This window comes from Denticeps clupeoides, chromosome 2 (genome assembly GCF_900700375.1).
Source record: "Denticeps clupeoides chromosome 2, fDenClu1.1, whole genome shotgun sequence".
Lineage (NCBI taxonomy): Eukaryota > Metazoa > Chordata > Actinopteri > Clupeiformes > Denticipitidae > Denticeps > Denticeps clupeoides.
Genome location: NC_041708.1, coordinates 37,950,320 through 37,970,542, shown reverse-complemented (window position 1 = coordinate 37,970,542; position 20,223 = coordinate 37,950,320). Strand labels below are relative to the sequence as shown.

Sequence of the window (20,223 nt, the reverse complement as noted above, 5' to 3'; positions counted from 1 at the left end):
TGTGAGTTAAGATTATTTTAAGAGCTTAAATCATGAACACTGTGATTAAAAAGTGATTTCACTCAACGTAAAGTGCAACGGTGTTTAACATCGTGTGTCTTTTCTGTGTATTCCTGTGGAAGAGAAAGATAAATTACACAAGAACAACCTCACAAATGGCCAAATTTCCACGGATCATTAACAGCGTAGTACCTTGTGATTGTGCAAACTGCTTCTGTTTGTGAAAATTCATTATTCTGCTTCCATTTTTAGAAGTTTCGGTGTCAGACAGGGCCAAGTTCTGCCTCCAGGCCTTTTCTAGTGAACATGAAGCAAACTGCTAGGACGCAGAACACCGATACAGAAACTCAAACGCGCAGTTCAACTCACCACTTGCTTGTTTCAGCTCGCTGGCCACCTTCGCCTGGACCTCGTCGTTTCTCGGCCGGCCGCCATCGCTGTGGTGGCCCGGCCTTTTGCCCTCCCAGATTCCAGGAGGGCGTCCGCACTTGGGCAAGTCACACGAACAGTTGTGTTCGCGGAGGTGGGCGCGATGGGTCACCAGACACTTCTCCGAATGAGGCTGTGTCACGGAAGAGCCCTTCTTAACGCCATCGCCAGTCCTTCTCCTTTGCCCGGCAGGGAGGTAAACGCTATTTTCAGAGGTCTCACCCTCAGTCGTGTCCTCGTCTGCATTTAGGCGCCCCGGAATGTCGGAGCCTGAACCTTTGCTGAAGCCCTTTGCTTTGTTGCATTTGCAGCTGGAGCAGATGGTGTCCGTGTGGGCCTTCCGACACTTCCCACCCGGACTTGGGCTGATTGACGTTGCGGGGCTGCGTTTGGTCAGACAGTGGTTACAGATGCGGCCCACCTTGCGGCCGGATGGAGAAAGCAAGTTCTCGCAGCGGTGAGTAGGAACGCAGCACTCGTGGTCGGAGGAGCACGGGACTTGCCCCACCTTCTTCCTCAACCTGCTTTTCGTTCGGGGCCTGGAAGAAGTCATGTCCACAGTAGCTGGAGCCTTCGGTGGCGTTTTAGACTCCTGACTGGGCTTCTCAGGTGGGACGCTCCCAAAGTCTCTGAGCTGCTCCTGGACACTCTGGGGAAGCTTGCTATAATAGTAGACGTTGCCGAAGTCCGCAAGCCAGCTAGCCGCCGGGAGGTACGGTGGCAAGGATTCAAGGGAGGTCATGGAGTCCCGGTGGTCTGGTTGAGTCACCATCTGTACAAGTCAGCAAAAAGTCATTAATGCACTTCATGTCTGGGGTCTCCAACCTCACCCCTTGAGGGCACGCAATCAACTTAATTTTTGGAGAGCACCCATCGAAATCAAAATCCTTGCTTCACCACAGAGACCGAAACAATGCGTGGCTGGTGCCCCCCAGGACCAAGGCAGGAGACGTTTATATAAAACACCAATGGAAAGATCCCTACCATATCAGGCTGAGCTTCCTGTGACACAGCGTCTGGAACACCAGGAGCCTCAGAGGGACCCATAGGAACCTCCAGCACTGGACTCATGACCTCCTTCTGGGGAGTCATTATGCCATTCTGGATCAACCACTCAGTGGAAGGGACATAAGGCATGAGCGACTCCACAGACCACACGGAGGACTCCAACTGCCGTACATCCTCATACGGGACTTCAAGAGGAAGGCGGAGGATTTTGAACTGCATGCCCTTGTCACCTTGGCTGGAAGGGTCATAGCCATGGCCATCCTTTGGGTTAGTGCCACGGAAGAGTTGCGCTAGTTTGGGCTCACCTTGGAGGTTGTGATGGTCGCATGAGTCCACGACTTTGTCATTGGTGATGTCTGTAGAGATTTGTGCTGCAGGAGCAACACTGGAAGAATCGGATGGTGACGCTCTGGTCAGGAGGATGTCGGGGCAGGGCTGCAAGCATTGCTCTTCACAATGATCAACCTCTTGGGAATCTTTGCAGATGGTCCCATCCACTGCTTCCTCCTGAGGCCTACATTGGAGGTGGCGGATAACTACATCTTCTGGAGCGCACACATCACCCATGCTGCACTGTAAAAGTTCGGCATTAACATCTGCTGCTAGTTCGGCCATCTCTTGGGAGTGAACAATCTTCAGCCCAGCTGGTGAGCCACTGCACTCAATCCGCACCTCCTCGGCCTGGAACAAGATGCCACCTTTGGATGTTGTAACAGTGCTAACGTTAGCACTGCTAGCTAGCTGTGGGGCTACGGCTGAAGTCTGCAAACGGTCAGCCATTTTCTCTTCAAACGATGAAATGGGCGATGTGGAGACCGCACTGGTACAGGAGGAACCCTGAGCCGAATCGGAGATGGGCTGGTTGCTCGATGTACCTGATGCCACGATGCCTACGACCGGCTCGGTCTGCACCTCCGAGTTAATCATTACTCGAGGAGGGCCGCTTTGGTAGCGGAAGCGCCGAGCCTGGTAGGCCACAGTCGGTGCTATGTGGGGGTTCACCATGCGCCTGTAGTCAACTAGGTGCAGCTGGGCATGGGGTAGGATGTACCCAGGAGTATCCAAATATGGTGCAGGTGGGAAAGGAGGTAACACCATACCATAACCTAAATTACAACAGATCACCAATAACTGCCTGTAGTCATAAAACAAAAACCTCTACAGAATAAGTGAAAAAGCACTAAACAGCTGAATAAAAGAGGAGCAAATATATACCCATTCCAGGGAAGCCATAGTAGGGGTTGTAAGGCATTGACCATTGGTAAGGTAAGTAAGGCTGAGAAGGCTGGACATAAAAGAAGGGCCGATTACGCTGGTGTGGATCCTCTGCATGGGGTCCACCATAAGGGCCAACAGCGGGGTGTCGAGGCCCCGGAGCGGGTTGAGGTCCATGGGGAAGGCCTGAACCGTGAACCCCTGGACTTGGGTGTTGTGCAGACGTAGCTGCCATACCTGCACAAGGATAAGGTATTCATTTCAGAGCATCTTTAACACTACCTACTTCCCAGAAGGATGCATTATAGCCACCACACAAGCAGCACATCTACTTACTTGTACAATACAAATCTGTAAACGCTTATCGAAACAAACAAACAAACCATGCACTCCATGCAGCCTTTAAAGACTTCAGCAAGGCCAGGTTCCAGGTGTAGTGGGAGGGGCTTGAACTGGATGAACAAAAGGGTGGGGTTGTCCTTCTCTTTATTGGATTAGCTTTTTTTTTTTAATGGCTCCCTGCTAAGTAATGTTTATATTATTTAAAATGTTTTTTTACTACAAAAGTGAAGACACCATGTTAGTAACAAAGATGACTTATTTCATAAGAAATCTTTTTAGTTTCGGTGTGAATGATGGCTGTGATTGGACGAACAGGTGCAATCAGTTTCCAACTATGCAAATTAGCAGGTTTTCTCTAGGAAATCAGGCCGCTGCTCCTGAAACCAGAACCCAAGGCTTTTGGTTCAAACACTTAAGCATGATTTCTCCTTTATGAATGCACTGAAAACCACAGAAGAGGGTAAAAAAACTGCGTAATCAGAGATAGAGACACGGTTAATTAGCATCTGCTGATGCAATGCAGCACTTTTCTCTGTTTTTTTCTCTGCTCCAACACACCATATAACCAGTTCAAATATTTCACTTATATTTGTGGTATTTACGCGCACAAAATAAAGTTGAAAATATTCGGGTTTTCATTAATAAAAAAAAAAACACTTATTTGAGTGAAATGGGGACATATTAATGTAAGTGAAATTCTATGTAAATACATGTTCATTATCATAGTGGAAGCCACTAGTGAAAGTGACATGTTTGTCATTGTGAAACACAGCACACGGTGACTCTGCTTTTAACAGCCATGAAAGGTGCCCGGGGACCAGGCTTTGTTCAGTGGCACCTCTGATTCAAATTCAATTCAGGGGACCCAGCAACCTTCTGATTATGGGGCCGCTTCTTTACCCGCTAGGCCACCCCTGCCCCAATAATGATAATTAATTATGTTCTATGTTTTGTGAGTATTGTGTTTGAGTGCAAAGATTTGGCGGGCCTATTGGTGGGACACCGCACCAAGATTTCTGAAAAATCTACAGCTCAGAGTAAAAAATATTTCCTCTCAAAATTTACATTACATTTACAGCATTTACCAGACACCCTTCTCCAGAGCGACTTACAATCAGTAGTTACAGGGACAGTCCCCCCCGGAGACACTCAGGGTTAAGGGTCTTGCTCAGGGACACAATGGTAGTAAGTGGGATTTGAACCTGGGTCTTCTGGTTCATAGGCGAGTGTGTTAACCACTAGGCTACTACCACCATAGATTCATAAGCAAGTGTGATACACACTAGGCTACTACCGCCCTCAAATAGAAACACAATGGAAAGCCAAAATGACATTTGCAGCATGAGCAGTAATGGAAATAAATAAGTCTTTGGAAAATGCTGACAAAGGAGGAAAAAGGCCACGATTGTGACAAATGCAAATATTTTAATCGCAACACAGCCAAATCTTACCTACAGAAATACACTGCAAAGAGTCAACAATTACAGCAGAACAGACAGGTAATTCAAAGTCGTACTGTGGCACGGTGCACCCGCAGCTCTTCAAAACATTACATAGATGAATTACAGGATGAATTTAATATTGAAATTAGTTTTAGTGTGCAGTGAGTTCTACAAACTTTTTTTTTTTTTAATTTTTATTTTCCTTTGCTCTTTGTTGATGTGAACTTGTGCAGATTGTGGATTTTAGCATCTTGCTCCACCCCTCTTTGTGGTCCCTTCATAAAAAAATAAAAAAAAAACTTATTAAAAATTGGTAATATTATATTGATTCTAGTCACAATTTTCTTAGAATTGTAACCTTTACCGCTTCCCCTGTGAAATCGAGGCAACTCCACTTCAACATCCTCCTCCACCTCCCCAGCGTCTTGATCCAGCATTATCGAAGTCTGGCACATCTGTGGCCTTGCAGGCGGCCTTCTTGGCGTCGGCCTCTCTGGGGAGGGAATACAAGACAATTCTCCACACACACAAATCCATAAGAAAATGTTTTTAACCGGTTTCCCACAAACGTGATCCCGGTCATCATTTTACAGTTACCAATGTTGCACGTGAAGAACTAATCAATCTATCTATCGATCAGCTTTCATTTGATATCAATACGGCTCTCACGTGCAAAACAGCTGTGCTAACTCTGGGTGGTGCGTTCTTTACTGTGCAACGCCCCCTTGTGGGGAACATATGGTTGGGCCAGACCAATTTGAGGTTTTGTTCAGCTTTAAAAATGACCTAATGAGGTCGACTGCATTCTATTTACAGGCGATCAAGCCCATTTTAAATAAAAAGTAATAGATACGTATATAAAAGTGGACAGTTCAAGATAAGAGCAGCAAAAAGAAAAATAAATAAAGTGAACAAAACTGTTCACTAAACTGGATTAGATAAAAAGAAGAACGTGACATTGGAGTACCTGTCCTCTGGGGTAATGGTTGGCCTCTCTGGACTCGAACTCGGCCCTCCAGGTGTGAGCAGACCATGCCCTCTCTCCATGCCCTGTCTGGAGTGGACCAGGAGAAGATGCAGCGCCATGACGTTAACCCAGGACCAAAGGAAAAATCTGGATGAATCGAGAAACGTACCCTTGCCCACTCTGTGCTGCGCGTGGCTTTTCCCGTGATCTTCAGAGCAGCAGTGTCTGGGACACTCCACCTCCTGCTCCTCAGGCTGTCCCAGGTCACCCAGCCCGTCCCGGGCGCGTAGCCTCTTCAGCTTTGGTTGGACCTGCTGTCGTACAGGAGGGCCGGTGGACGTTCTGGACATCAGGGGCTTCTTGACGCCCGGCCTGTGTGGCGTATCACACATCGATCCTCTTGCTGACTGGTGCTCCTCTCTAGATTTCTCCTCCACAACCTCCTCGTCAGAGTCACCGGCGTCATCGTAGCCGTAGAGCCCGGTGGCATGGACCTTCGGCCTTTGTGCCTTCTTGGTGACACTCAGGCTACATCCAGCACACGTAAACCTTTTGTGACAAACTGTACAAACCTCCTCCTGAAGAGCAAGCGCTTCACGAGAGTCAGCACTGGAGGCTTCTGGGAGCCTCTCTTCTGTGTACACGTGACCAGGAAACAGGTCCAGGTCCTCCAGGTCAGTGGAGAACATCTCGTCTCGCGAGGACAGCTCGTCCAGGGAGGGGCTGAGGACGCTGATGCGCTCGTGGGCCAACTGAGGGGGACAGTAGCTGTAGTAGGTCTGTCCAAGTGGAAGCAGTGGAGGCACCGAAGGAGAGCGGCGAGGACTCCCTTTCTGAAGGACACCGGCAGAGAGCACCTTCTCGCAAGGCAGCCTCGCGACACGGGACTGTTCGTTGTGTCTCGCGTCTCCAGATGTGCTGGCTGCTCCTGACTGCTCACTGGCCTCCTGGGACATCACACTTGTTCCATCTTGGCTGGAAGGAGGATGAGATGGAGCAACTGAACCCTGTTTGAGATGCTCCTCACGGTCCTGCAATGCCTTTGAGTCGGTCCGGTCATCTTCAAGATTCCTTACAGGCTGAGGTTCGGACCGAAAGATCTGACCTTCTGTAGAGCAAACCTGGTGAAGATCAAGCTCGTCCTCGTCCTCATGGAGCGAGGAGGTGTCCAGAGGTGGCTCCCCATCAGAATCCACCAGCCACTCTGTTGTCTGGCCCAGCTTTTCAAGGCTCCCATCATACGCTGCAAGGCCCGAGTCGCAGAAAATGGCCTCAGGAGATCCCTGGCAGACCTGACCCTCCCCTCCCCGGCTACCGTCCTCCGGCTCCGCCCGCTTCCGCTCCTCTCCCGGCGAGAAGATCCCCGAGCTCTGAGAGGCGTTTCCCGAGTCCAGCTCCCTCTCCGCGCTGGGGACGTCGCTGGAGCGCAGCTTGTCCAGACACTCGATCAGCTTGTTCAGAGCCTCGCTGGGGTCGGTCTGCGCGCCGGAGCACGCCGTCTCCTTCCGCGCCGTACCGTGCTGGTGCTGCTGGCGCAGGGTGACGTCGTACGCCGCCATGGGCCCCAAGTGGGGATCGAACACTCTTCTGTAGTCCAGCGGATGCACCGGTGCATGAGGGACTATGTACCCGGGGTACTGCATGTAGGAGTAGGGGGACACGTAGGGGCGGGGCAAAGGTAAACCTGCACAAACAAGAAAAAAAAATAATAATCCCATCTGCATGTCTACTTACACAAACCTGAAGGACGAACGAACCTGATCCATGGAAGCCATAGTGGTGGTACGGGTTGGCGTGCCACTGGTACATGTAGTACGGCTGGGAGGGCGGCTGGACGTAGAAGAAAGGCCTTGTGTGGTTGACGGGCCGCTGCTGGGGTTGACCACTTCCTAACGGGCGAGAACCACGAATTTACAGAGAAATGACACCCCCCCCTCCAAAAAAAAAAAAAAACCTCAAACTCAAAACCGGATGAGAAGCAGGTAAAATAGTGTTTTATATATATATATATATATATATATATATGGGTGATGTGTAAATTCTAAATATAAAAAGATTTTAAATGTGCACACACACACTACACTTTTTTTTATATATAGAATTTCCACATCACCCCATACAATCAAATTCCAAATTCAAATTTTATTTGTAATAAAATTGGAATTTGAATGTATGGAGTGATGTGGAAAGAGTTTTTAATTTGAGGGATTAAATGTGGATTAAAGTGATGCACGTCACTCCCATCCAGGACTTTCACACAGGTCCATAAACGAGGGGGCAATTTCAGGCAGAAAAACTCATCAGTTCGAGGTATTCTTTTAACTAGGGGCCAAATAAAGATAAGATGGGAGAGAAGATCCTTTATTAGCCCTACAAGTGGGAAATTTACTAAATAGACTTTAAAACGTTGCAGAATAAAAAGAGGAAAATAAGAAAGAAAACGAGTAGAGCTGCCGGAGAATAAACCCCCCAGAAAAGAGCGTATTAATAAGAATAACGTTGCAGATGTTACCTTCCATGCTGGATTGTACTGGCGGTCGGGGGGGGGGGGCGAAGTAAAAAGTTAAAAGACCGCGAAACGGACGCACGGAGCGCGGCTCGCCTCACATTTAACGTGCAAGTGAATAAGTCTCGAGGTGACGAACTAACGCAGAAAAGCAAGTGCTTCTAACGTGGGGAGCTGCGGAAACCTCCGGCGCGCAGGCCGCTCGGTGACTTATATTGGGGACACCTGGGACCCCAATCAGGGGCGGCCATTCGAGGGGCGCCTGGCCTGTGACGTCACGGCGCGGGAATCGACCACGTGGTGCAGCCTCCTTGTCCCTCTGAAGTCAACGTTTGAGTATTTAGCGCCATGTATCTACTTTGTTTTCACCTGTGACCAATCCGAGCAATTCGGGCAACGTTGATCAAACGTTGATCAAACGTTGATTTACCTACAATGTTCAACACACTACTCCTGTTCTCCCCTGAGCAGCCAGACAATGTTGCTCTACAGGCTGAATAAAAGTTTACGGTGTTAAAATGTGCAACAGAGCGGAGGCACCGAACAGCCATATAATGGAAGTGTTTTATTGATTTTATAGTTTAGGGAACAGCAACTGTTTGTATTGAACTGTAGGGAATTAAAATAATTGATTTAATGTGATACTATGTATTAGAAAAGTTTTAAAAATGTGTGTGAAGATGATTCATTGTAGAAAATAGTTGATTGGAATTCTTGTTCTTTATTTAGATATTTAAAAGCTGTGTTTTATTGATGTTTTTTAATTATTATTTAATAAACGCAGTCTGCTTCCGGACGCCACCCACTCCTGTGTAATTTTATCCTGCCACCATCACCGCTCCCCGCTTGGGATCTTCAGGCCGCCGTTACAGTACGTGTGCTCCTGTTGGGAATTCATACCAGTTTCGTTTAGGGTTGCCAAGGCTTTGACTTGTGTCTCGTCTTAGTCTTTAGTTTACAAAACTCTTTTTAAATCATTTAAATGTATAAAATATGTTACACCCCTGACAACATCAATACAGAATCACTGCTTCAAGTGCTGGTGACATTTGCAACAGTTTTATATTAAAGTATTGGCCTAATCCCGAGCTGCCAAGGTGCCACCTTGATGAAGGTACCGTCCCCACACGGTGCTCCCCGGGCACCTGTCCTGGTGCCCAATGCTCACCAAGGGTGATGCTGCATTGTTTCACAATGACAATCATTTCACTTTTACTTTTCATAATGTTATTGGTTAGCCAAAGGAAGTATAGAACAACTCTTTCATTATATAACTGTTTCATGAAATTTATTTTTTTTATTTGAGGACATCGTTTTATGTATAATTCTATAAATAAATACTGAAGTTTATTAGGAATGGCGTCAATGTTTATTTCCTACTAAATGAGTTGATTTTCTTTCAGTACGCCCTCACTTGATAACAACTCCCGCCATGTCCGGGCGTCGTGACCACGCCCACGTTGCGTGACGTCAGAGTCCACGCATCGTTGGGCGCATGCCCGTTATCCTCGTTTGGCCTCGCCTGCTCCACACTGCGCCTGCGCGGTTAATCGGTTAATCGAAGCGCGTCTCCGCCGTAAATTGTGTAAATTCGGCTTCCGGAGCCCGTACTTTGTGCAACGGCCGGAGTGAGTCTGCTCACAGGCGATTTTAAAGGACAATATATGCCACAGTAAGGAAGTAAAAACTTGGTGGATTTGTTGTTCTTCAGGATGTGTTACTTGTACGTCGTATGACGCCTGTAACCGGTTGTTAAACGTTATCGTGACTGGTTTGTACCGTCGCTCTCTAATGGTGAATGTAATGCTAGCGCTAGCCGTAGCTAATGCTAATAATGCTAGTTGGCTAACCGTCGCTAATGCTAATAATAAGGAGCGCGGCGTGGCTGCCCGCCGCTCCGGGCGGCGCTCGGTGCCGCCAGACAACCGCCGAGTCGCCTTGTGCTTTGTGAAAAGCCGCGTCTGTGTTCGGGGAAGCGGGGACCGGAAGGGAAGAGCGGGCGCCGCGGCTGCTGTAGGAGGCTAGCCGGCCGCTTGCTTCGCTAGCCGGCTGGATAAAAAAAAAAAAAAACATCGCTGAGGGGGAAAAAAAAGCGCCGTAGCGCGAAGGTAAAAAAATAGGTAAAAAAAATAACCCCGGTGTCGACAGCCAGCCGGTGCCTTGTGGGGGTCCGGCTGTTTTCGGGGCAGCGATCGGGCGCATGGGGGGCGTATTTTGGTCAGTCCGGCTAGCGTTAGCATGTTCGCTCTGTCCATTTCGCATGTGATGTAAATTCTAAACCCGCAAGACGCACGTTCGGAGGCGTCGCCTCCCGCCGGGATGTCCCTCCGACCGGCGCCGCGGAGCGGACGCGCGGTTCCCGCACATGTGAGGTCGGGCGTCTGGATCCGCGTAATCACGATCTCTGTTTTTAATAGAACGTCACCAGTACATTGGTGCTTTTTTTTTTTTTTTTAAGCAGCTAGTTTCCACCCGCAGCATCGCCCCGCCAGTATAGCAGACACACAGGGATTGCGTGTAAATTCGCGGCCGTGTTCCAGGTTCCAGGGGACCCGCTCGGCCGAATAAAGGGAATAGTCGCTGCTCGGGCCTGCGTTTTCTACGGTTGGTCGGAGAGGGAGAATAATTCCCATCGATGCTAATGAATCGTAGGATTAGAAAGCTTCTTCGGCGGTTTCCTTAGTCTGGTTTATGTCTCATTCTTTCGCCTAAATGGTCTGTGGACAAGCCTGCTAACCGAAGTGACTACGAACTGTTCGAGTCTACGAGTCTGTTCACGCATTTTGCACGCGTTTTCGTCCCATAGGTTTCCTACAATTTTCCTACCTTCTCAAATTCACGAGTGAAAGTCTCATTCACCCGCGTGACCTTGATTTGGTACAACGAGCAGGAACGCTGTTGAAATTGGGGCGTCAGGTGGGCGCGAACTCTAACCTCTGGACACTCAGAGATTGATCAGCTTTTCCTCCATTCCTGAACGCGGGCCTGCTTCGGTTCTACGGGTTGCGGCGCGGTACTCTGATCAGCAGCAGCATTATGAAATACAACGAGCAGAAACGCGGTCGGTGTGTAGAGTTCGCGCCCACCCGACGCCCCGATTTGTACAGCGCTCCTGCTCGTTGTACCAAAGCCACGCGGGTGAACGAGACGCTCACTCGTGCATTTGAAAATGTTGTATGAAGTAATGTAGGAAAACTATGGGATGACACCAGGGATGAAAATGCATGAACAGACTTGTGGAATTGGAGCAGTTCATCGTAGTGGCCTGATGGGTAACACACTCGCCTGTGAACCAGAAGACCCAGGTTCAAATCCCACTTACTACCATCGTGTCCCTGAGCAGGACACTTAACGCTGAGTGTCTCCAGGGGGGGACTGTCCCTGTAACTGCTGACTGTAAGTCGTTCTGGATAAGGGCGTCTGGTAAATGCAGCATCGTCCACGTCTGCATCGCGATGCATCGATTTATTCGATTAATGTCAACACCCCTACTACGACGTATGGAAACAAACCTCGGCTCCACATTTCGGTTCACAGTTCCCGCACATATTTCCATCTGTGCTTTTCCAGTCTTTATAAAGGTGATAAACGGATACGACTGTCAGCATCGCGGCACGTCGTTTAATATTATCGCAGACCGGAAGTGGAGCGTTGTCTTGAAGCTTGTTGTGCACGTGAACGAAGTGTTGACCGCCTTCTTCTGTTCCCTCGCAGCCACGGAGACACCCGGATGTAGCGGCATCTCTCTCTGGCCTTCCGGCGGCGCCGCTTTTACCTCCACCTCAGACCGAGGCTGCTCTTCCACAAAGGACCCGTCCCGTCCCGCGCTTCTGCAATAAGGAATTTCTCTCCTCGGTGTCACTGTAACTCTGGGATTAAATTTTTTTTTTTTTTCCTTTTTGGAAATTTGTCTACTTGTGCCTGTCTTGGGCCGGAAGGAGTAGTTTTTACCTTCCCTTATCTTTCTTTATTTCTTTCGCTTTGACATAACTTCTTGACGGTTGGGGGGGGGGGGGTCCGGTTAGAAGCCGGCGTCTTTTTTGACTCTCAAAGCTGGGGCGCGACTCATGGGACACGAGCATGACTGATCTGGGCGAGCGCCGGCCGGTGAACACGGACTACGCTGTCTCCGTGCTGGAGCAGCTCAAGTTCTTCTACGAGCAGAAGCTGCTGACGGACATCGTCCTGCTGGTGGAGGACAATGAGTTCCCCTGCCACAAAATGGTGCTGGCCACGTGTAGCTCCTACTTCAGGTGAGGACTGGACCTGCATGCCGGGGCCTTACTGTCCCTGTTTACTGTTAACTGCGGCGCGGCGACCATGGCTTCCGTCTTTTACTGCATTTACTCTGTAATGCTCACCGTGCGTTGCTTTGCTACATCTGTACAGACGGATCTCTTGTAGACGAATGTCGAAATGAATTCTGCATTTTCCACTTCCAGGGTCAATTCAGAATCAGAGAACTTTATAAGGATTAGTAAGAATGCGCCACTAGATGGCGCTGCCTGCTTGTGAACAACAGACATTATCATTCTTATTAGTGTAATTTTAATGCTGTAAAATTCTCAAAGTATTGAGCGTAATGTGTTAAGTATTTTTTTTCTTTTTCAATTAATTGTTTAATAATTGATTTAGATATACAGTACAGGCCAAAGTTCTGGACACACCTTCTCATTCAACGTGTGTTCTTTATTTTCATGACCATTTACGTTGGTAGATTCTCACTGAAGGCATCAAAACTATGAATGAACACATGTGGAGTTATGGACTTAACCTCTAGCGATGTAAAATTGAAATTCAAAGCAAATTATTAACATAGCCCAGACTTTCAATTTCAGTTTATATGTCACATCAGGCTTAATTACAATACCCTTACAATGCGTTTCAGTTCAGTTGCATATATTGGTTTTGCATAAGAATTTTTGAAGTGTTGCACAATTTTGACACCCGTTATACATTGAAATATTTGGTGCAATAGTTTTGTCTGAATGCTTATTTAGAGTGAGACTAGTTTTCTGTGTCCCGTCCATCACATGGCAACTACTTGCATGGCTTTTGTCATAATTTTATATAGAACTATCCTGTAGTGAAGCACCACAAGTACCACATACATAAAGTAACTTGTTTTATCAAAATTTCCCATGCATCATGTAGAGAACAGTCCGTAAGATGCTTTGGTGGTGTGTCCAGTGCAGCGTGTGTTATAGTAGCCACGGCCACCTCTGATCTCAGTTTACGTTCCTTCGTCATGCGCAGCTCTCTGATGACTCTTCTATGTTCTCCCGAACGTTATGAATGCCGACCGCCTCGTCTCCCCATTCCCACGCGGAACCGGGTATCCGCCCTCTTCCTGTTGGCCGTCCTCCTTCTCACATGTGCTGCTCAGCTGGACGCTGTCTCTGCTTCCTCCTCCTCCTCCTGTCTTTTCAACTCCTCTCTTCTGAGCGCAGCAGGCAGGGAATGCCAGGGAGAGTCCCGGGTCTTATGAGGACGTTCGCCTGCGTCCATGCGATCGGAAGGGGGGGCGGGTGCTGGGACTGGGGACAAACCAGACTGAGAGGACAAGGACGTCTGGGCGTGTGGGCGGCCTGTGGTGGACAGGGATGCGTAGGATGTCATGAGATGCTTCGCATCCGTTGGGTGGCTGTTATTGTTCTCAGACACTCATACGCACAAACACACAAATACGGTCCAGCTGTTAAAAAAAGTCTGTCTCTTCAGAGGCAAGATTTCCATTGTGCTCTATTCAGATTAAAGAGATGCAGTGAGGAACCTCAAAAATGTCCCTTATGATTTTTTTTGTTTTGCTTTTATGTCGGTCTTGTTGGTCCCCTAATTCTGTATCTGAAGTCTCTTGGTGCAGAATTACAGCCGCTTTGATCCAGTCCCACAATGAGATTTCCCAGGATGCACCGCTTCACCGTCTGTAGCTTTAAATGCTAATGAGGAGGAGAGGGGCGGGACGAGGAGGAAAGCGGCCTATAGAAGTTGAGGGACATTCGTAGAAATGACATCATCAACACCGTTCACAAACCACATTGTTTGGTACAGAAAGGAAGTCGTGTTGACAATAATAAGTGAAGTGATTGTCATTGTGATGCACAGCACACGGTGCACACAGTGAAATTTGTCCGCTGCATTTAACCATCACCCTGACTGAGCAGTGGGCAGCCATGACAGGCGCCCGGGGAGCAGTGTGTGGGGACGGTGCTTTGCTCAGTAGCACCTCATTGGCAGATTGGGATTCGAACCAGCAACCTTCTGATTACGGGGGCGCTTCCTTAACCGCTAGGCCACCACTGCCCCATTTGATGTGATTTTCTTTCATATATAGAAATGAGTTTTGCAGATGTGATGTGGGTTCCTTTTATTGAATATAATAACAGCATCAGGTAACTGGTTGTAGAAGTGGTGTGAGAAAACGGCGGTAATGGTCTGTAACTGCGCGTCACGTAAACAGGCCGCGCCACACCTGCACGTTTGGTCCTCCTGCTTCACAGCTGTGGATGTAGCTGACTCAGGCCAGAGGAATGTGTGTGTGTGTGTGTACGTACTGAACATGTGCGGTGGTGCAGCTGCATTGGTCCCACGCGCTCTACCCTTTTACCGGTGAGGGGAAACCCAAAGAAAGTGAAGCCTGCAGGGCTTTTACATTTTTATGTATTTATTTACAATGCACAGTCATTGCCAAAAGTTTTGAGTGACACACATACTGTTTTTTTTTTTTTTTTTTTTTTTTTTAATACAAAGTTTGCTGCTGGCGTTTTTATTACGGAAGCTTGCATGTACTCCTGAGCGATTATTTATTTTTTTCCCTCACAGGTGAGTGAGTGTAGAATAGCAGACTGGATGCTTTAAAAGGAGGGTGATGCATTGTTCTTCCTCTGTTTTTCACAGGCAAGAATATTGCTGCTGCTAAGATTGTACCTAAATCAACCATTTATCAGATCATCAAAAATCGGGGTGCCACCTGTGCAGAGCTTGCTCAGGAATGGTAGCAGGCGGGTTTGAGAGCATCTGCACACACAGTGAGGTGAAGATTTTTATAGGAAGGCCTGGTGTCAAGAAGAAACCACTTTTCTCCAAGAGAACGGACAGACTGATATTCTGTAAAAAGTACAGGGATTGGACTGCTGAGGATTGGGGTAAAGTCATTTTCTCTGATTTGAGACCCTTTCCGAGGTGAACTACCGTCAATCCTCTCTTGTGCCAGTTTGGTGAAGAATGATGCCTTTTCCATGATTGAGCACCATACCATAAGGCCAAGGTGATAACTAAGTGACTCAGGAAACCAAAAATGTATATTTAGGCTCAATGGCCAGGAAACACCTCGAACCTTAATCCATTTGAAAACTTTTTGTCAATCCTAAAGAGGCAGGTGCACAACCAAAACCCCACAAATTCTGTCAAACTCCAAGCACTGATTTATGAAGGAACGAGTTTCCATCAGTCAGGATTTGGCCCAGAAATTGATTGACAGCATGTGGGACAAATTGCAGAGTTCTTGAAAAAAAAAAAAACAATACTGCAAATACTGACTCTTTGCATAGATTTGATGTAATTTTCAATAAAAACCTTTGAAACTTGCTTGTAATTATGCTTCAATACACCATAGAAACAACAGTTGAAAAGATCTAGAAACACTGAAGCAGCAAAGTTTGTGAAAAACAATATTTGTGTTGTGGCCACAACTAATAAAAATTCATATTTTTATTAGTTGTGTTTATTTTTATTAGCTCTGGTCAGATTAGCGATGTTGCACCACTCTTTTTAACAAGTTGCTCCTAGGTGCACTTATCCGTTTTCCAATAATAATACATCATGCTGCAAATAGGTGTGGTGGGTGATGTGGATATTTCTGCGATAGGCCGGTATAATCAAATTTCTCTATCATACCATTTATACCGCACAGTACTACTCCAGGCTTCTGCCTTCGGTAACATGCGGTCGCTCTTTTCTCCTGCCTCGTTGACCTGTTGCTGCCTTTGGTAACATGCGGTCGCTCTTTTCTCCTGCCTCGTTGACCTGTTGCTGCCTTCGGTAAGATGCGGTCGCTCATTTCTCCTGCCTCGTTGACCTGTTGCTGCCTTTGGTAAGATGCGGTCGCTCTTTTCTCCTGCCTCGTTGACCTGTTGCTGCCTTTGGTAAGATGCGGTCGCTCTTTTCTCCTGCCTCGTTGACCTGTTGCTGCCTTTGGTAACATGCGGTCGCTCTTTTCTCCTGCCTCGTTGACCTGTTGCTGCCTTCGGTAAGATGCGGTCGCTCATTTCTCCTGCCTCGTTGACCTGTTGCTGCCTTTGGTAAGACGCGGCCGCTCTTTTGTCCTGCCTCGTTGACCTGTTGCTGCCTTCGGTAAGATGCGGTCGCTGTTTTCTCCTGCCTCGTTGACCTGTTGCTGCCTTTGGTAAGACGCGGTCGCTCTTTTTCTCCTGCCTCGTTGACCTGTTGCTGCCTTTGGTAATATGCGGTCGCTCTTTTCTCCTGCCGTCGTTGACCTGTTGCTTGCCTTTGGTAAGATGCGGTCGCTCTTTTCTCCTGCCTCGTTGACCTGTTGCTTGCTGGCCCTTCGGTAAGATGCGGTCGCTCTTTTCTCCTGCCTCGTTGAACCTGTTGCTGCTTTGGTAAGATGCGGTCGCTCATTTCTCCTGCCTCGTTGACCTGTTTGCTGCCTTTGGTAAGATGCGGTCGCTCTTTTCCTCCTGCCTCGTTGACCTGTTGCTGCCTTGGTAAGATGCGGTCGCTCTTTTCTCCTGCCTCGTTGACCTGTTGCTGCCTTCGGTAAGATGCGGCCGCTCTTTTGTCCTGCCTCGTTGACCTGTTGCTGCCTTTGGTAAGATGCGGTCGCTCTTTTCTCCTGCCTCGTTGACCTGTTGCTGCCTTTGGTAAGATGCGGTCGCTCTTTTCTCCTGCCTCGTTGACCTGTTGCTGCCTTTGGTAAGATGCGGTCGCTCATTTCTCCTGCCTCGTTGACCTGTTGCTGCCTTTGTAAGATGCGGTCGCTCTTTTCTCCTGCCCTCGTTGACCTGTTGCTGCCTTTGGTAAGATGCGGTCGCTCTTTTCTCCTGCCTCGTTGACCTGTTGCTGCCTTCGGTAAGATGCGGCCGCTCTTTTGTCCTGCCTCGTTGACCTGTTGCTGCCTTTGGTAAGATGCGGTCGCTCTTTTCTCCTGCCTCGTGACCTGTTGCTGCCTTTGGTAAGACGCGGGCCGCTCTTTTGTCCTGCCTCGTTGACCTGTTGCTGCCTTTGGTAAGATGCGGTCGCTCTTTTCTCCTGCCTCGTTGACCTGTTGCTGCCTTTGGTAAGACGCGGCCGCTCTTTTGTCCTGCCTCGTTGACCTGTTGCTGCCTTCGGTAAGATGCGGTCGCTGTTTTCTCCTGCCTCGTTGACCTGTTGCTGCCTTTGGTAAGACGCGGTCGCTGTTTTCTCCTGCCTCGTTGACCTGTTGCTGCCTTTGGTAACATGCGGTCGCTCTTTTCTCCTGCCTCGTTGACCTGTTGCTGCCTTTGGTAACATGCGGTCGCTCTTTTCTCCTGCCTCGTTGACCTGTTGCTGCCTTTGGTAACATGCGGTCGCTCTTTTCTCCTGCCTCGTTGACCTGTTGCTGCCTTTGGTAAGACGCGGTCGCTCTTTTCTCCTGCCTCGTTGACCTGTTGCTGCCTTTGGTAAGACGCGGCCACTCTTTTCTCCTGCCTCGTTGACCTGTTGACTGTGTTGTCTACATGCAGAGCCATGTTTATGAGCGGCCTGAGCGAGAGCAAACAGACTCATGTGCACCTGAGGAATGTCGACCCAGGCACCCTGCAGACCATCATCACCTATGCCTACACTGGCAACCTGGCGATCAACGACAGCACTGTGGAGCCCCTGTATGAAACCGCTTGCTTCCTACAGGTCTGTGTTGTTACTTTCATCTGTTATTTTGGAGCTTGCATTGATTCTAGTTCTGGACCTTAGCAAGACTTGCCAAATGTGTTGTATTTCTCTGCCCTAGGTGGAAGATGTTCTGCTCCAGTGCCGGGACTACCTGGTGAAGAAGATCAACGCTGACAACTGTGTGCGCATGCTGAGCATTGGCGACCTGTTCAGCTGTAGCGAGCTTAAACAGAGTGCTAAGCGCATGGTAGAACACAAGTTTCCAGTCGTATACCGGCAGGACTCCTTCCTTCAGCTCTCGCACGAGCTGCTTCTGGACGTTCTGAGCAGCGACAACCTCAATGTGGAGAAGGAGGAGACTGTGCGAGAGGCAGCCATGTTGTGGCTGGAGTACAACATGGAGTCGCGCTCACAGTACCTGTCATCGGTGCTCAGCCAGATCCGTATCGATGCGCTGTCAGAGGTCTCGCAACGGGCGTGGTTCCAGGGTCTGCCGCCTAATGACAAGTCAGTTGTAGTCCAGGGCCTCTATAAGTCGATGCCCAAGTTCTTTAAGCCACGGTTGGGTATGACCAAGGAGGAGATGTTGATCTTCATGGAGGCCGAGTCCCCTAACGACGGACATCCCCAAGTTGTTGGGGGCTCTCCGCACACAGTGGTCTGTTACAGTCCACAGGCTGAGAAGGTCTACAAGCTCTGCAATCCTCCTGGTGACTTACAGAAGGTGGGCACGCTGGTTACTCCAGACAATGATGTGTTCATCGCGGGCGGACAGGTCCCCCTCAAGAACTCACTGACAAACCATGGCAAGAGCGGCAAGCTGCAGTCTGCCTACCGCGCTACAGACAGCTTCTTCTGGTTCGACGCCCAGCAGAACTCCTGGGTGGCCAAGACCCCCATGTTGTGCACTCGCACCAAGCCGTCTCTGGTTTACTGCGAAGGCTACATCTACGCAATAGGTGGTGACAACGTGGGTGGTGAACTCAACAAGCGTACAATGGAGCGCTACGACCGTGAAAAGGACGAGTGGAACATGATGAGCCCACTCCCGTGCACCTGGAACTGGAGCGCCTCGGTGGCTGTCCACGACTGCATCTACGTGATGAGCCACGACCTCATGTACTGTTACTTCCCACGTGCCGACGCCTGGGTGGAAATGGCCATGCGCAAGACCAGCCGCTGCTTTGCCTCGGCGGCTGCCCTGGGCGACCTGGTCTTCTACATCGGCGGCCTGCACGTGGTCAGCAACTCGGGCGTGCGTCTGCCTACCAGCACCATCGATGGCTCCTCGGTGACCGTGGAGATCTACGACGTCAACAAGAACGAGTGGCGCATGGCCGCCAACATCCCCGCTAAGCGCTACTCGGACCCGTGTGTGCGCGCGGTGGTGCTGCTCAACTCGCTTTGCATCTTCATGCGCGAGACTCACCTGAACGAGCGGGCCAAGTATGCGCTCTACCAGTATGACCTGGAGCTGGACCTTTGGTGCCGGCGGCAGCCCGTCTCCGAGCGGGTGCTCTGGGACCTTGGCAAGGACTTCCGCTGTGCTGTAGGGAAGCTGTACCCCTCCTGTCTGGAGGAGTCTCCGTGGAAGCCGCCCACCTACCTCTTCTCTCCCGACGGAGCGGAGGAGATTGAGATTGACGGGGAGATTGTGTCACTTCCGCACGTATAGCTCTTGCCTACCTCCTACACTTCCATCTCGCTTCGACGTCACGGAGCCCTCCAGCCCCACTTTTACGCACCTCGCTCGCCCCTGAAAAAAAGCAAACTCTGCTGTCCTGCTCAGTGGACAAGAGACTTGGGTTGACTGAAGGATGGATGATGAAGGATTGATGGACAAGTGGTGGACCGAAAAAAAAAAAAAAAAAAAGATCTTCTGGTTTCGTTGACAACCTGTTTGATTTGTGAGTGATTGTTCTCGGTTACGAAGGCTTTCCCTTCAATACGGTCCCATGTATTCCAGACCGCTCCCCCCTACTGACCCCTAGAAGCTTTCAAACCTCCTCCACCATAATCACACCACTTTAACCTGTACTCTTACCAAGCCATTAGCCTCAATGCTAACAGAGTAGAAATCCCTCAACATTCTGGCAGAACATTTTCTGGTCTGGTGTACTTTTTTTTTTTTTTTTTACAATGTGATCTTATTAGAACCTGACACTGACTGGGTTGATGATGACAATGATGCACTTCATGGCAGAACCTCCAAAAGACGCTTTCTGGAAACTGTACCAAAATGGCTCCCTCCTCTCTACCTGCTTTTTTTGCCATTACGGTCTCTCGGACGCAACTGTGCATAGGAACCGGGGGCGGGGCTGTAAGTGCTTCTGGTGGGTGGGTGTGGATGTGGGTGTGGTCAGGTAGGGAGAGGGTGCTTAAAGGTGGCTGCTGGTCCAGTCACTTGCTGTCTCTCCAGACTCCTCCCACAGCCTTTGCCT

At 49.1% G+C, this 20,223-nt stretch overlaps 2 protein-coding genes across 2 annotated transcripts; one reads left to right on the top strand and one right to left on the bottom strand.

Annotated features, from left to right (window-relative positions):
• Positions 1-5,209: 5,209 nt before the first annotated feature.
• Positions 5,210-10,887, bottom strand: LOC114774876 (uncharacterized). Its single transcript, XM_028966430.1, has 4 exons — positions 10,736-10,887; positions 7,161-7,292; positions 5,573-7,087; positions 5,210-5,490 (listed from the first exon to the last, which is right to left on the bottom strand). Exons 2-4 carry the CDS (start codon positions 7,210-7,212, stop codon positions 5,309-5,311), a joined length of 1,749 nt encoding a protein of 582 aa, XP_028822263.1. The 5' UTR covers positions 7,213-7,292; positions 10,736-10,887; the 3' UTR covers positions 5,210-5,308.
• Positions 9,474-19,655, top strand: kbtbd2 (kelch repeat and BTB (POZ) domain containing 2). The gene is made up of 4 exons (XM_028970807.1): positions 9,474-9,581; positions 11,624-12,162; positions 17,635-17,800; positions 17,901-19,655. Exons 2-4 carry the CDS (start codon positions 11,990-11,992, stop codon positions 19,455-19,457), a joined length of 1,896 nt encoding a protein of 631 aa, XP_028826640.1. The 5' UTR covers positions 9,474-9,581; positions 11,624-11,989; the 3' UTR covers positions 19,458-19,655.
• Positions 19,656-20,223: the final 568 nt, after the last annotated feature.

Excerpts from the sequence above, each read along its gene's own strand:
- LOC114774876 (XM_028966430.1), bottom strand. The coding sequence starts at position 7,212 with ATGTACCAGTGGCACGCCAACCCGTACCACCACTATGGCTTCCATGGA. Across the intron at positions 7,088-7,160 it reads CTATGGCTTCCATGGATCAG|GTTTACCTTTGCCCCGCCCC; the intron begins GTTCGTTCGTCC and ends TTGTTTGTGCAG. Across the intron at positions 5,491-5,572 it reads GCAGCACAGAGTGGGCAAGG|ACAGGGCATGGAGAGAGGGC; the intron begins GTACGTTTCTCG and ends GGTCCACTCCAG.
- kbtbd2 (XM_028970807.1), top strand. The coding sequence starts at position 11,990 with ATGACTGATCTGGGCGAGCGCCGGCCGGTGAACACGGACTACGCTGTC. Across the intron at positions 12,163-17,634 it reads ACGTGTAGCTCCTACTTCAG|AGCCATGTTTATGAGCGGCC; the intron begins GTGAGGACTGGA and ends GTCTACATGCAG. Across the intron at positions 17,801-17,900 it reads AAACCGCTTGCTTCCTACAG|GTGGAAGATGTTCTGCTCCA; the intron begins GTCTGTGTTGTT and ends TCTCTGCCCTAG.